A 14,471-nucleotide genomic window follows, 5' to 3' on the forward strand; every position below is an offset into this window, starting at 1 on the left:
AAAGCGCGGAGTGTGAGAAAGTAGCTTCTTTCTAGCATGGTTACCCCCATTTTTGGCCAATTTGTCAGTGTGTTTTACTGTCTCACTGGGATCCTGATAGTCAGGAGCCCAGTGCTGATAGTTTGTGGCCTATATGTGTTGTCAGTATGCTTGACTGTGACACTGAAGTTCTGCTAACCAGAACTCCAGTGCTTATGCTCTCTCTGTGTGCCAAATTAGTCACTATAGATTAGTGACTCCATATTCCAATTATGATTGGCACATTGGACCCCCCCTTATAAGTCCCTAGTATATAGGACCTAGGTACACAGGGCATTGGGGTTCCAGGAGATCCTTATCAGCTGCACCAATTCTTTTGACATCCATAAGGAGCTCATACAAACCTTTCTTCAGGAATGCCACTGCAGCCTGAGTGAAATAGTGCACACACTATTTCACAGCCATTTTTCACTGCACTAGGTAACTTATAATTCACCTATATGTCTAACCTTCATTTACTGAAGGCTAGTTGCAAAGTTACTGTGTGTGAAGGCACCCTTGCACTAGCAAAGGTGCCCCCACGTTGTCCAGGGCCAATTCCCTGGACTTCGTGAGTGAGAGGACACCATTATACACGTGCACTACATATATGTCAATACATATATGTAGCTTCACAATGGTAACCCTGAACATGGCCATATGAGGTGTCTAAGATCATGGAATTGAGCCCCCCAATCCAAATCTGGTATTGGGGGGGCAATCCCATGCACCCTGGGGGCTCCACCAAGGACCCCCAGTACTGCCAAACCAGCTTTCTGATGTTTCCACTGCAGCCCCAGCTGCTGCCACCTCAGACAGGTTTCTGCACTCCTGGGGATAGTGCAGCTCAATCCCGGGAAGGTAGAACAATGCATTTCCTTTAGGCGACGGGTGTTACACCCTCTCCCATTGGAAATAGGTGTTACAGGCATGGGAGGGGTATCCTCCCAGAGCCTTTGGAAATGCTTTGAAGGCCTCAAACGGTGCCCTCCCTGCATAATCCAGTCTACACCAGTTCAGGGACCCCCAGTCCCTGCTCTGGTGCAAAACTGGCCAAAGGAAAGCGGAGTGACTACTCCACTGTCCATCACTACCCCAGGGGTGGTGCCCAGAGCTCCTCCAGAGTGTCCCTGGCGTTAGTCATCTTGGATTCCAAGGTGTGGGGACCTCAGCAGGCACCTCTCTGCGAGGACAACCGGTACTCTCGGACTCCTCTCCTGAGAACGAGCGTGTTCCCTGGAACACAGCTGGTGGACCGAAGTGACCCAGACTGTCCAAAGGCCCAGCTGTCCACATTTGGTGGAGGTAAGAGCTTGCCTCCCCGTGCTATGACAGTACCCCTATGCACCGCGTCTGCTGCAGCTCCTTGGGCCTTTGTGCACTTCTTCCAAAAGTTCTTCGAGCACAGCGTAGCCCAGGACCCCAGCACTCCATCCTGCAATGCAAAGCTCTCTGCGTTGATCCCCGGCGGCGTGGGATCCTCCTGTGCTGCGACAACCGCACTTTGCATCTTCTTTGTCCCCGTGTTCTGGGACTCCCTTGGGCGCTGCCTGGTCTTCTGAGGACTCCCTGAAGTACTAAGAGCCCCCTCTGTCTCCTCAGTCCGAGTTGAGACCCCCAGGTCCCTCCTGGGTCCAGGCAGCTCCTTTTTGACGCAAACCGTGTACTTGCTTGAACCAAGGCTTTTTGGCGGAATCCAGCAACGCAAACAGCCTGCATCCTACAACTTGACATGAGACATCTCTTGCACCAAGCAGGAACCCACAGCTATCTTCTTTGCTGCATTTCGGTACTTCTCTTCTAACTGGAGAATCCACTTTTGCACCTTCTTCCAGGTGGGCAGGTGCTCCTGTTCTTCCCAGACTCTTCTTTGACTTCTGGACTTGGCCTCCTCTCTCCAGAGGTCTTCAGGTCCAGGAATCCATTGTTTATTGCTTGCAGTCTTGCTTGGTTCCGGCATAATTCTTCATCACAACTTGTAGTGTGATCTGAGGAAACTTGCTGTACTTTACTCCTGCTTTCCTGGGCTCTGGGGTGGGGTACTTTACTTACCTTTGGTGTTTTCCTACACTCTCAGCGCCCTTCTACACGCTATACTTGCCTAGGGGGAAATCAACATTCACATTCCACTATTTTAGTATATGCTTTGTGTTGCCCCTAGGCCCATTGCAATCTGTTGTATTTTCTACTGTTTGCACTTCTTTCTGACTGCGTACTTACCTGATTTTGGCTACTAGAGTATATATTGTGTATGATACTTACCTCCAGAAGGAGTATTGCATCTAAGATATTTTTGGCCTTGTGTCACTAAAGAACGAGTTACTTACCTTCGGTAACGGCTTTTCTGGTGGATACATTAGCTACCTGTGGATTCCTCACCTAATGAATACTCCCATTGCGCCAGCACTCGACGGAAATCTTCTTCCTAGCTTCTGCACGTCGAAGAGGACGTCACATTTGCCCATGCGACGCCGTCTGACGTCATACAGGCAATAAGAGGTCCTCGCCGACGTCAGTACCAACATTTTTTACGTGCCTGAGAATAATAATCCATTGAGATGAAAGAACAATAGCAATATTTAATGACATTTCAAACAAACACATCATTCTGAGAAGTTGGTCTATAAATTATTATTAGTTTTTTTTTTTTTTAATACAAGTAAATAAATATATGAACTATATATATATATACACACATAAACATATATACATGATATATACCAATCCTCAAAACCAAGAGGAGCACACTCAAGGCAATTACTTGGTTAGACCAAACAGGCAACGGGGAGGCGGGTGGGACCGTGAGGAATCCACAGGTAGCTAATGTATCCACCAGAAAAGTCGTTACCGAAGGTAAGTAACTTGTTCTTCTGATGGATACAACTACCTGTGGATTCCTCACCTAATGAATAGTGTCCCAAAGCAGTACCGCACTCGATGGTGGGTGCCTGAATGGTCAAACCAAGAAATCCTGCAGCACTGACCGTGCAAAATGGCCGTCCCTTCTGACCTCAGAGTCCAAACAGTAATGCTTCGCAAAAGTGTTAAGGGACGACCAAGTTGCGGCCTTGCAGGTGTCGACCACAGGAACACCTCTAGCCAAGGCCGAGGAGGCCGACTTAGCTCTGGTGGAATGAGCTCTTATACCATCAGGGGGTTCTTTCTTTGCTAAAGAGTAACACATTTTAATGCAAAGAACAACCCACCTGGAGAGTGTTCTCTTGTGGACTGCCTTTCCTCTCCTCTTTCCCACGTAACCGATGAAAAGCTGATCCTCCAACCTGAAATCCTTTGTCCTGTCTATGTAAAAGCTTAACGCCCTCTTTTGGGTCCAAGCGGTGTAGTCTCTCTTCTTTCTTTGAAGGATGAGGCGGAGGATAAAACGTGGAAAGAGTAATTGTCTGGGCCAAATGAAAGGGTGAAAAACCTTCGGAAGGAAAGCAGCGTTGGTCCTCAACACCACCTTATCCCCATAAAAAGTTGTATAAGGGGGTTTTACCGATAGAGCCTGCAACTCACTCACTCTCCTTGCAGATGTTATAGCAACCAGGAAAACTGTTTTAAGAACTAACAATCTCATGGGGCAAGAATGCATAGGCTCAAAAGGGGACCCCATAAGGAAAGTTAGAACCAAGGACAAATCCCATTGAGGCATAACGAAAGGATTTGGAGGAAATGTATTCATAAGGCCCTTCAAGAATCTAAGTACTATAGGAGATTTAAATAACGAAGGCTGGTCTGGAAGACAAATAAAGGCTGACAAGGCAGACAAGTAACCCTTAACAGTAGCCACTGCACAACCCCTCTGTGCTAAAGACAAAGCAAAAGATAAAACATCTGACAAATGAGCACATAAGGGATCAATCTGCCTCTCTCCACACCATACCACAAATTTAGACCACCTATTAGCGTAGATAGATTTAGTGGAGTGTCGCCTAGCCGCTAAGATAACATCCCCTACATCAGGCAGGAGAGAAAAGGAACTCAGGTTGCCCCGTTCAATCTCCAGGCATGAAGGTGCAGGCTCTGGAGGTGGGGGTGTAAAACCTGCCCCTGCGACTGCGAGAGGAGGTCTGCCCTGAGAGGGAGACGGAGCGGAGGGCACATTGAGAGTTGAAGAAGGTCGGAATACCACACCCTCCTTGGCTAATCCGGAGCAATTAAGATTACTTGGGCCCGGTCTTGGCGTATTTTCCTCAACACTCGAGGAATCAAGGGTATGGGGGGAAACGTGTAAAGCAACTGGTCGCACCAGGTTCTTTGAAACGCGCCCCCCAACGCTCCTTGCACCGGATACTGGAGGCTGCAGAATAACGGCCAGTGCGAGTTCTCCCGGGTGGCAAACAGATCTATCCGAGGAAACCCCCACATCTGGAAGATTAGAAGGACTTGATCTGGATGGAGACGCCACTCGTGGTCGGCCGAGAAACGGCGACTGAGACTGTCCGCACGTACATTCAAGACTCCGGCCAGATGATTTGCTACCAAGCAAATCTGATGGTCCTTTGCCCAGGACCATAGCCGAAGAGCTTCTCTGCAGAGAAGGTACGACCCCACCCCTCCCTGTTTGTTTATATACCACATCGCGGTAGTATTGTCCGTCAGGACCTGAACCGACTGACCGCGAAGGGATGGGAGGAAGGCCTTGAGAGCCAGACGTATAGCCCGTAACTCTAACAGATTGATATGAAACATCTGTTCCACTGGAGACCAAATCCCTTTGATCTCCAGGTCCCCCAGACGAGCTCCCCACCCTAGAGTGGAAGCATCCGTTATGACCGTGGTCACTGGTGGAGGCTGCATGAACGGCCTACCCCGGGAAAGATTGTCGCCCGCAATCCACCACTTCAAATCCAAGGCAGCATCTCTGGAGATCTTTACAGAACCTTCGAGATCTCCTTTGTGTTGAGACCACTGCCTTCGGAGGCACCACTGAAGAGCCCTCATGTGCCAGCGAGCATGCGTGACCAACAGTATGCAGGAGGCAAACAGACAAGCAGACGTAGGACCTTGAGGACTAGAATGACTTTGAAACATTGGAACCAACGCCTGAATGTCTTGAATCCGCTGAGGCGGAGGAAAGGCTAGATTCAATGTTGTATCCAGTACTGCCCCTATGAACAGGAGGCGCTGAGAGGGCTCTAGGTGAGATTTGGGCACGTTCACCGAAAAGCCCAGGTCGAACAACAACTGGGTTGTCGACTGCAGATGATGCAACACGAGCTCCGGGGACTTGGCTTTGATCAACCAATCGTCCAGGTAAGGGAATACTGCTATCCCCTTCCTTCTGAGCTCTGCCGCAACCACCGACATCACCTTCGTGAAGACTCGAGATGCTGAAGTAAGACCAAACGGGAGGACCGCAAACTGATAGTGCTGCGACCCCACCACAAACCGGAGATACTTCCTGTGCGACTTGAGTATCGGGATATGAAATTAAGCATCCTGCAAGTCGACAGACACCATCTAATCTCCCTTGTTCAACGCCAAAAGCACCTGAGCTAGGGTCAGCATCTTGAACTTTTCCTGTTTGAGGAACCAATTCAAAATCCTCAGGAAGTACCTCGAGTAACAACCTTGACCCCTTTCCTGCTCTGGAACCAACTTCACCGCGCCCTTTGAAAGGAGGACTTGAACCTCCTGTTCTAACAACAGGAGGTATTCTTCTGAACAATAAGATGGGCGGGCGGGATGGGGGGCGGAAACTCCAGAAAGGGAAGGGTGTAGCCTTTTCTCACAATGCTGGTAACCCATGAGTCTGATGTGATGACCTCCCACTTGTGGAGAAAATACAGTAACCTCCCCCCTACAGGAGAAGAGTGAGTGGGAATTGGTGGAAGCCTAAGGCTGCTTCCCCTGCTGCACCCCTCCAGAGGAAGAGGAAGAGGCAGAGTGCTGCTGAGAGGCTCCCCTGGTACTGACCCTACCCCTCCCTCTAAAAGATCTATAGGAGAGAGCAGAGGTAGGCTGCTGGAATTTCCCCCGAAAGGAGGAGGAGGAGCCGCGACCAAATCCTCGAAACCTCCTAAAAAATCTGGAGGAGGCAGAAGAAGTGGCTTGCAAGCCTAGCGACTTGGCCGTGGCCCTGCTCTCCTTAAACCTCTCTAAGGCCGAATCTGCCTTGGCACCAAAGAACTTGTCCCCATCAAAAGGGAGGTCCAGCAGGGTCGACTGTACATCCAATGAAATCCTTGAGTTACGAAGCCAAGCCTGCCTCCTCGTAACTACAGCAGTGCCCATTGCTCTAGCCACAGAGTCAGTTGTATCCAACCCAGATTGGATAACCTGAGTTGCAGCAGCTTGAGCGTCCGATACCAGATTCAATAGCCCTTGAGGGATCTCCGTACGCGTAGATGTAATTTCGTCCATCAGAGCATAAATGTACCTCCCTAAAATACATGTAGCATTGGTGGACTTTAATGCCATGCTACATGACGAGAACACCTTTTTGGATGCCATGTCCATCTTGGAGTCTCGATCCGATGGCACAGATAGAAAAGACCCAGGCGCAGATCTTGCCGAGCAGGAAGCCTGGACCACCAAGCTTTCAGGTGTTGGATGTCTGGTAAGAAAGCCAGGGTCAGCCGGTACAGCCCGATACCTCCTAGCCACAGACCTATTGACAGCTGAAGAAGACACCGGCTTCTTCCAGACCTCCAAAACAGGTTCCAGCAGCGCCTCGTTGAACGGCAAAAGTGGTTCTGCTGATGTAGAGGCCGGGTGCAACACCTCTGTCAACAGATTCTGCTTCGCTTGAGTCACCGGCAAAGGCAGATCCAAGAAGTTAGCTGCCTTCCTGATAACAGCATGAAAAGTGGCTGCCTCTTCTGTATACTCCCCAGGAGATGACAAGTCCCACTCAGGGGAAGTATCTAGGCCACTAGCCGTGTCCAGTCCATGGAGACCCTCACGAGAGTCCTCAATCTCTCCTTCCTCCAGGTTCCGCTGGTACTCCTGTTCTTCCAGGAGACGGAGAGCAAGCTTCCTCGAGCGCAGCCTCTCCTCAAGCCTCGGCGTCGACATGGCTTCAGCAGATGTCGAAGAACAACGCCGATCTCCGGAGCCGTCCGACGTCGGGTCTACAGGCGCCGCAGGTACCTTCGGCGCCGAACCAGGAGTCGGGTGAAGAGAAGACTGCTTTGGAGTCATAGAAGGCCTAGACGGCGTCACTGGCCGAAACACCGAGGCCGCTGGAACCGAAACTCTCGGAGCCGAAGTCTCTGGAGCCACCGGAACCGACACTGGCGCCGAGCCCACGTTCCCCAGGGGGAGAAAGGGCATAAAGTGTGCTGGTCGAAGCGGAGCCGGAGCACCCATGCTAAAAGCCAAAGGGCCCGAAGGCCCAGCCGGTGCACCACCTGGAGCCATCTGCTGAAAGATGGAGAACATCACATTTAAAAATGCGGTATTATCGGCTCCAGGGTCCGGAAAAGCCGGGTACTGGGGTGCCTGGATCGAAGGCGACACCGACGCCGGCCTCGATGTCTGTAACGTCGGAGAAAACAGTTGAGGCTGTGGAACCTCAAACACTGAAGGCGGTTGGCCCGAAGATCCGGGCGAAGTCGGTGAGGCTGGAGAAGGCAACGGCGTCGACGGACGGGGAGTGACTGTGGGACTGACCTCCCAAGTCTTCCGACGCCAAGTCGATGGCGACCTCGACCGAGACCTCGGTTTACTTGACCAGCGCCGTGATTCTCGACGACACCGGGAGTCCCGATGACGCCGATGAGACTTCGGTGACGAGGATTTTCGATGGTGTCTCTTCTCCTTCTTTTTCGACTTCGCCATAAAAAGCTTGGCCTCGCGCTCTTTCAGGGCCTTCGGATTCATATGCTGACATGAATCACACCTGCCAACATCATGATCGGAACTTAGACACCACAAACAGTCAGAATGTGGGTCCGTTACCGACATTTTGCCCCCACACTCACGACAGGGCTTAAAACCTGACTTCCTCTGCGACATTGTAATCTCAGAGAAAAACACAGCCAAAAAGCACACTGTAACTGTCGAACAGCAACAGTAGCTCCCTCGAAGATAACCGTTTCGAATGGCACGGAAAAAAGGGAACTGATGTCGGCACGTCGGCGAGGACCTCTTATTGCCTGTATGACGTCAGACGGCGTCGCGTGGGCAAATGTGACGTCCTCGTCGACGTGCAGAAGCTAGGAAGAAGATTTCCGTCGAGTGCTGGTGCAATGGGAGTATTCATTAGGTGAGGAATCCACAGGTAGTTGTATCCATCAGAAATAAAGTACCTTTATTTTTGGTAGCACTGAGTATTGTCTTTCTTGTGTATCAGTACCGTGTGACTATAGTGGTATTGCACAAGTTTTGCATGTCTCCTAGTTCAGCCTTCGCTGCTCTGCTACAGCTACCCCTAGACAGCCTAAGCTGCTATACACTGCCTACATTTCACTAATAAGGGATAACTGGACCTGATATAAGGTGTATGTACCTACAGGGAGGATGGGTGTGCTGGTAAGGAATCTGCAATTAGAATACGTCTCTACCAGATATTATTTTACTGAAGGTAAGTAACTTGTACATCTGAGACTTGTAGCTGCAGATTCTTACTTTAGAATAGATACCCAAGCAATGCCATCCTCGGAGGGGGGCTGCGAATCAAGATCATACTAGAAAGTCCTGTAGGACCAAATGACCAAAGTAGCCGTCCCAACAGACCTGGCTGACAGATATCCAGGACAGAAACTCAGCGTGCTAACGCAAGCCCTCAGGGGGTTGCTTCTTGGCCAAAGCGTAGCACATCTTGATGCTAATAAGTAACCATTGAGAGATGGTATGTTTTTGCACCACCTTCCCTTTCTTTGCACCCACATATCTGACAAAGAGTTGATCGTCGACCCGGAAATCTTTAGTACGCTTGAGGTAGAACGCCAACGCTCTTTTTGGGTCCAGAGGGTGGAGTCTTTCCTCCTCAAAAGTATGCAAGGTGATGGACTGGCCTACATGAAAAGGCGTAACAACCTTGGTAAGGATTAAGCCTTAGTGCACAACACCACTTTGTCAGGGTGCACAGACAAGTATGAGGGCTTTGAAGAAAGAGCTTGAAGCTCACTTACTCTGCAAGCAGAAGTGATGGCAACAAGAAAGACTGTCTTGGAAGTGAGGAGCCATGAAGGGCAATTGTGCATCAGCTCAAAGGGAGTTTAAATTAAGTAAGTAAGGACAAGATTGAGGTCCCACTGAGGCATGATAAATGGAATGGGAGGAAATAATTAGGTGAGACCTTTAAGGAATTGTTTGACAATAGGAGACTTAAAGAGTGGGGGCTGATCAGGTAACCTAAGAAAGTCCGTAATAGCTGATAAATACCCTTTAAGGGTGCCCAAAGCAGAGCCCTGCTGAGCTAAAGAAGGAATGGACAACAGAACCTCAGAAACAGGAGCAGAGAGGGGATCAACAGATTTGTTGGTACTCCATGCCACAAATTTATGCCAATGACAGGCGTATACCATTTTGGTGGAGGGACACTGGCTGCAAAGATAACGTCACAGACTTCAGGTAGAGGCCACAAGACGTCAACTGCTGCCCCTCAATCTCCATGCATGAAGGCAGAGATTGGACAGGTTTGGGTGCAGAACTATTCCATGCTGCTGCGACAGAAGATCCGCCCAAAGAGGCAGTCTGAGTAGAGAATCGGTGGCCATGCTCAATAGCTCTGGATACCAGACTGTCTGTGCCCAGTCCGAAGCCATCAAGATAAATTGGGCCCGGTCGTTCCTGATCTTCTTGAGAACTCTGGGCAAAAGTGGTATAGGCATAAAGGAGTAAAGGAGGCCGGAGTTCCACTCGAGGCAAAAAGCGTCTCTGAGCGAGTGCCGACTTGGAAACTCCAATGCATAAAATAGCTGACATTGTGCGTTCTCTGCAGAGGCAAACAGATCTAACCAAGGCTCTCCCCACTGCTGAAAAAGACCGTGCGCCACCTCCTGATGGAGACACCATTCGTGATCGGCTAGGCATCAACGGCTGAGTTCGTCTGCTTTGGCGTTCAGAGAGCCCGCCAGATGTTGAACCACCAGGGTAATGTCATGATGTTCCAGCCATGTCCAGAGGCGTAGTGTCTCTTGACAAAGTGTCCAGGACCCTACTCCGTGCTGTTTGTTGCAGTACCATATGGCAGTAGTGTTGTCCATGAACACTTGCACTATTTTCCCTTTGAGTGAGGGAAGGAATGCTTTCAATGCGAGCCTGATCGCCCAGAGCTCCAGAAGATTGATATTGAGCCCAGACTCCGCTGGAGACCAGAGCCCTCTGGTCTCCACCTCTCCTATGTGGCCGCCCCAACTCAGAAGTGACGCATCTGTCACTATAGATAGATCTGGCTGGGGAAGGGAGAGGGATCTGCTGTGGACCCTATGCAGATTTGAAAGCCACCACTGCAGGTCTTTCACAGTCCCCTCCGAAATCTGGACCATGTCGGAGAGATTTCCCTGATGCTGCGCCCACTGGAACTTCAAGGCCCACTTCAAAGCCTGCATATGCCATCTGGCATGTGTTACTAGCAGGAGGCCATGAGGCCCAGCAGCCTCAAAGTCAGTCTCACCAAAACCCAAGACAGAGGCTGAAAGATCAGAATCATAGCCTGAACATCTTGGACTCGCTTTTTTAGAGGATAAGCCCGAAACTTCACCGTGTCCAGAACAGCTCTGATGAAAGGGAGCGTCTGAGAAGGAGTCAGGTGTGACTTCAGCACTTTGATAGTGAACCACAGCATGTGCAGGATGCTCACCATAGTCTGAGGGTGGGAGACGACTTTCTGGGGGAGTCCGCCTTCAACAACCAGCCGTTGAGGTAGGGGAAGACTGAAACCCCTAACCTGCGCAGATGAGCTGCAACCACCAACATCACTTTCATGAACACCCGAGGGGCGCTGGTAAGGCCGAAGGGGAGCACGGTAAACCTAGAATCGTAGGTAACATCTGTGGGCAGGCAGAATGGGAATGTGGAAATAAGCATCCTGGAAATCCAGCTGAACCATCCAATCTCCTGGGTTCAAGGCAGAAAAGACCTGAGCCAGGGTGAGTATTTCGAATTTCTCCTTCTTGAGGATGTAATTGAGGTCCTGAAGGTCTAGGATAGGACATAAGCCCTTGTCTTTTTTGGGTACCAGAAAGTAGCGGGACTAACAACCACAACCTACTTCTGGCACAGGGACTTTCGCTATGGCTCTCTTAGCCAAAAGAGCTACGACTTCCGGGCAGAGAAGTGCCAAATGATCCTCTGAAAGATGGTTGACTGATGGAGGCATGGCTGGTGGGGGAGATTCGAAGGGGGAGGGAGTAGCCCCTTCAAACTGTTTGCAAAACTCACCTGTCCTTAGTGATGGATTCCCAACTGGATCGGAGTGAGGGGAAGGACTAGGAGGGTTTGGAGGCTGCAGCAGAGGTAGGGGTGGACTGGGCAGACCTCTGCTTCCCTGTCCCATGCCCAAACGGGATTCCGCGTCCCCAGCCACGCAGCAGCTGAACAGCATGGGTGGCACGGTGGCTGGGATGGGAACGTGACAGGGAGCCCCTTCCTTGGCCACGAAAGGGGCAAAAGGCAGACTGTTGGGGGAGAGGGGCAGAGGAAAGGCCAGGGGACAGAGCCATAGCCCGGGAGTCCTTGAACCTCTCCAAAGCAGAGTCTGCCTTGTCTCCAAAGAGACAGGAGCCATCAAAGGGCATGTCCATAAGAGACTGTTGGACATCCCCCGAAAAACCAGAAGTACGCAACCAGGTGTGGCACCTTAAGGCTACAGTCATCGCAACCGATCTGTCTAGAGAGTCTGTTGTGTCCAGCCCACATCTGATTGTGAACTTCGCTGCATCTCTCCCATTAGTGACAGCTTGGGAGACGATAGCACTGGCCTCCTCCAATACCTGCGGCAGAACTTGATCAACTGTAACCCACAGAGAGTGGGTATAGTGGCCCAAAAGGCATGCGGTGTTCACAGACAGCAGTGTGAGACTGGAGGAAGAAAACATCTTCTCAAATTGTTCCAGCCTTTTCGATTCCCTATCCGGGGGTGCAGAAGGGAATGCGCCCGAGGAAGTGGAAGCCTGGATGACAAGATTCTCAGGCATGGGCTGTTGGGACAGGAATTTAGGGGCATTCGGGGCGAGATAATGGCGTGCGGTAGTCCTGTTCAGAGGAGCCCCTATGTTGGATCTGGATCAGGTACCCAAGAGTACATCTGTGAGGGCTTCGTTAAATGGTAGAAGGGGCTCAGATGTGGAAGCCCCTGGCTGAAGCACCCCTGTCGGGAGATTTGACCTGAACAGTAGGCAACTCAAGGGCAAGGACCTCCGCCACCCTACTAACCACCATAGAATATGTCACTCCCTCCACCGTAGCCAAGGTAGAAGGAGACAGCATCCCAGCATCTGGAGAAATGTCCAGGACACTGGCGTCACCTAACTCCTGTGCCCAATCCAAATTAGGGTCATCCTGGTATTCATAAGGGTCCCGGGACCCCCCAATCCTTCCCTGAATTTGTACCCATAAGAAAAAGGGTTCGAATTCGACCTGGGGTAAGAAAGCCTCATCGAAGACAGAGACAGCATCGGCCGATGCCATTCTGACTCCTAGTTCTCGGTGGTGAGGATCGGGTCGATGTCGATGGTGGGCACCACTGACATCGGGAGCGTCAACAATTGACCTAATGCTGGGGAAGGTCTCAGTGGTACGGCGAGCGAGCAGACCTGGAGGGGACCTCGGTGGCCAGAGCTGGTGCCGCCGGCGTGGAACCCGAAGGCCCCCTGTCCAAACCCCCTGGGCCAGAGGGCACCCTATCTGGAGCACAATGGCCAAAAATGAGGCGCATGGCCTCATAAAACTCTTTCAATTGGGCAGGGGTCGCTCCAGCTCCCGGAAATTCAGGGAAGCGTGGAGCAGACCCAGAAGCAGGCTCTGAAGACTGAGGCCTCGAGCGTCGACGCTCTTCCCGCACGCATTACCTTCGCCCGAGGATTTAGAGGAAGAAGAATGGTGGTGGCTCAGTGAGAGGTCTCAAGACCTTCCCCTCGGGCGATACCGGGACCTACTTGGAGTCGAGCGCCAAGCCGCCAGTAGCTTGAGGGACCTCTCCCTCAAGGCCTTCGGGTGCATGGCCCAGCAATCGGAGCACGACTTTGGGTCGTGGTCGCGCTCCAGGCACCAAAAACAGACCCGATGCAGATCCGTCACCGAATATCATGCGGTGACAGTCCTCACACAGCTTGAAACCAGTCTTCGGGGCCATCTCGACGCACCAAAAAATCACCAAAAAAGTCAACAAAAGTGTCAAAATCGGTCAAAAAGAGACCAGGGTAGCTCTTCTCCGGATCAGCGCGTGGTACGGAAAGAGAAGAACTGACATCACTGTGCTGAGGCAGCGTCTATATAGTACTCCTGATGTCATCATAGCGAGTATGACGCCAACGACGCTTGCGGAGTCGACCAACGCCACCTACCGACGCACAACAGTATTGCTTGAAGAAAAAATCTACGGATCCAGTCTGATGCCTGGGGGAAAATTCTAAGGTAAGGAATCTAAGTTAAGGAATCTGCAACTAGCAGTCACTATCAGATATATAATTTCCTTTTACAGGTTTGAGTAACTTTACTGTTTTAGGCTATTCACAAAGTCTGAGAGTAAAGTTACTCAAATTGTTACAATTCACACCTCCACATCTGAAAAAGATGGCTGAGCCAAATTTACTGCCTAGAAAAGCAACAGTAATGAGTCCAGCACCACACATGACCATCTGTTGGTAATGCAACACCCTCCTAGAGAAACAATGGAGTTACGAAATTTAAAAAAAAAAAGGAAATAATGATAAAATAGTTTAAAATATAACTATATATAATTTAGTTTCAGAAATCAAAAAATAAAACATATGTATTATTTAATTATAAAATATTTGAAATACCCTTTTTAAAATGTATACATAAATGTAACATAACATGTTGTTAAAAATAATGAAATTACTTTTAATTTGATATCATATTTATAGAGTATGTGCTAAAGTTTTATTATGGTTTATAACTGAAAACAACAAAACCTGACCGATTAACTAGTTCAACAAATTAAATATTTACTGAAACGGAGTACTGAGCATTTGTTTACATGTTTCATAATTGCCCTCCCAGTCATGAGCCTGTGAAATCATTGCATCCAGTGGGATGAATAATGAATGCCCAAACTAAAAGAACCTGCATGTTAGTCTGAAACAAACATCAGTGCCTAAAGACAAGCCCACATATGTATATTTTTCTTTGTCCCCAGGTCCCCACCTCTGTGTGCAGCTCCAGCTGTCTATCTGGCTTTAGGAAAGCTTCTAAAGAAGGAGAGCCCATCTGCTGCTTCCAATGTATTCCATGTTCCCAAGGGGAAATTTCCAATCACACTGGTGAGTTACTCTGAAAAAAGAAAACCCATGGACAAAATAATTCCACAAGAATGT

General features: G+C 50.0%; 1 protein-coding gene across 1 annotated transcript in view; it reads left to right on the forward strand.

The window, feature by feature from the left end:
- Positions 1-14,471, forward strand: part of LOC138267242 (extracellular calcium-sensing receptor-like) — an 83,468-nt gene that overhangs the window by 58,045 nt on the left and 10,952 nt on the right. The window contains exon 7 of the mRNA XM_069216099.1: positions 14,294-14,417. Within this exon, the coding sequence (XP_069072200.1) occupies positions 14,294-14,417 (124 nt within the window). The remainder of the gene's footprint in view (positions 1-14,293; positions 14,418-14,471) is intronic.

Source organism: Pleurodeles waltl, chromosome 12, assembly GCF_031143425.1.
Source record: "Pleurodeles waltl isolate 20211129_DDA chromosome 12, aPleWal1.hap1.20221129, whole genome shotgun sequence".
Lineage (NCBI taxonomy): Eukaryota > Metazoa > Chordata > Amphibia > Caudata > Salamandridae > Pleurodeles > Pleurodeles waltl.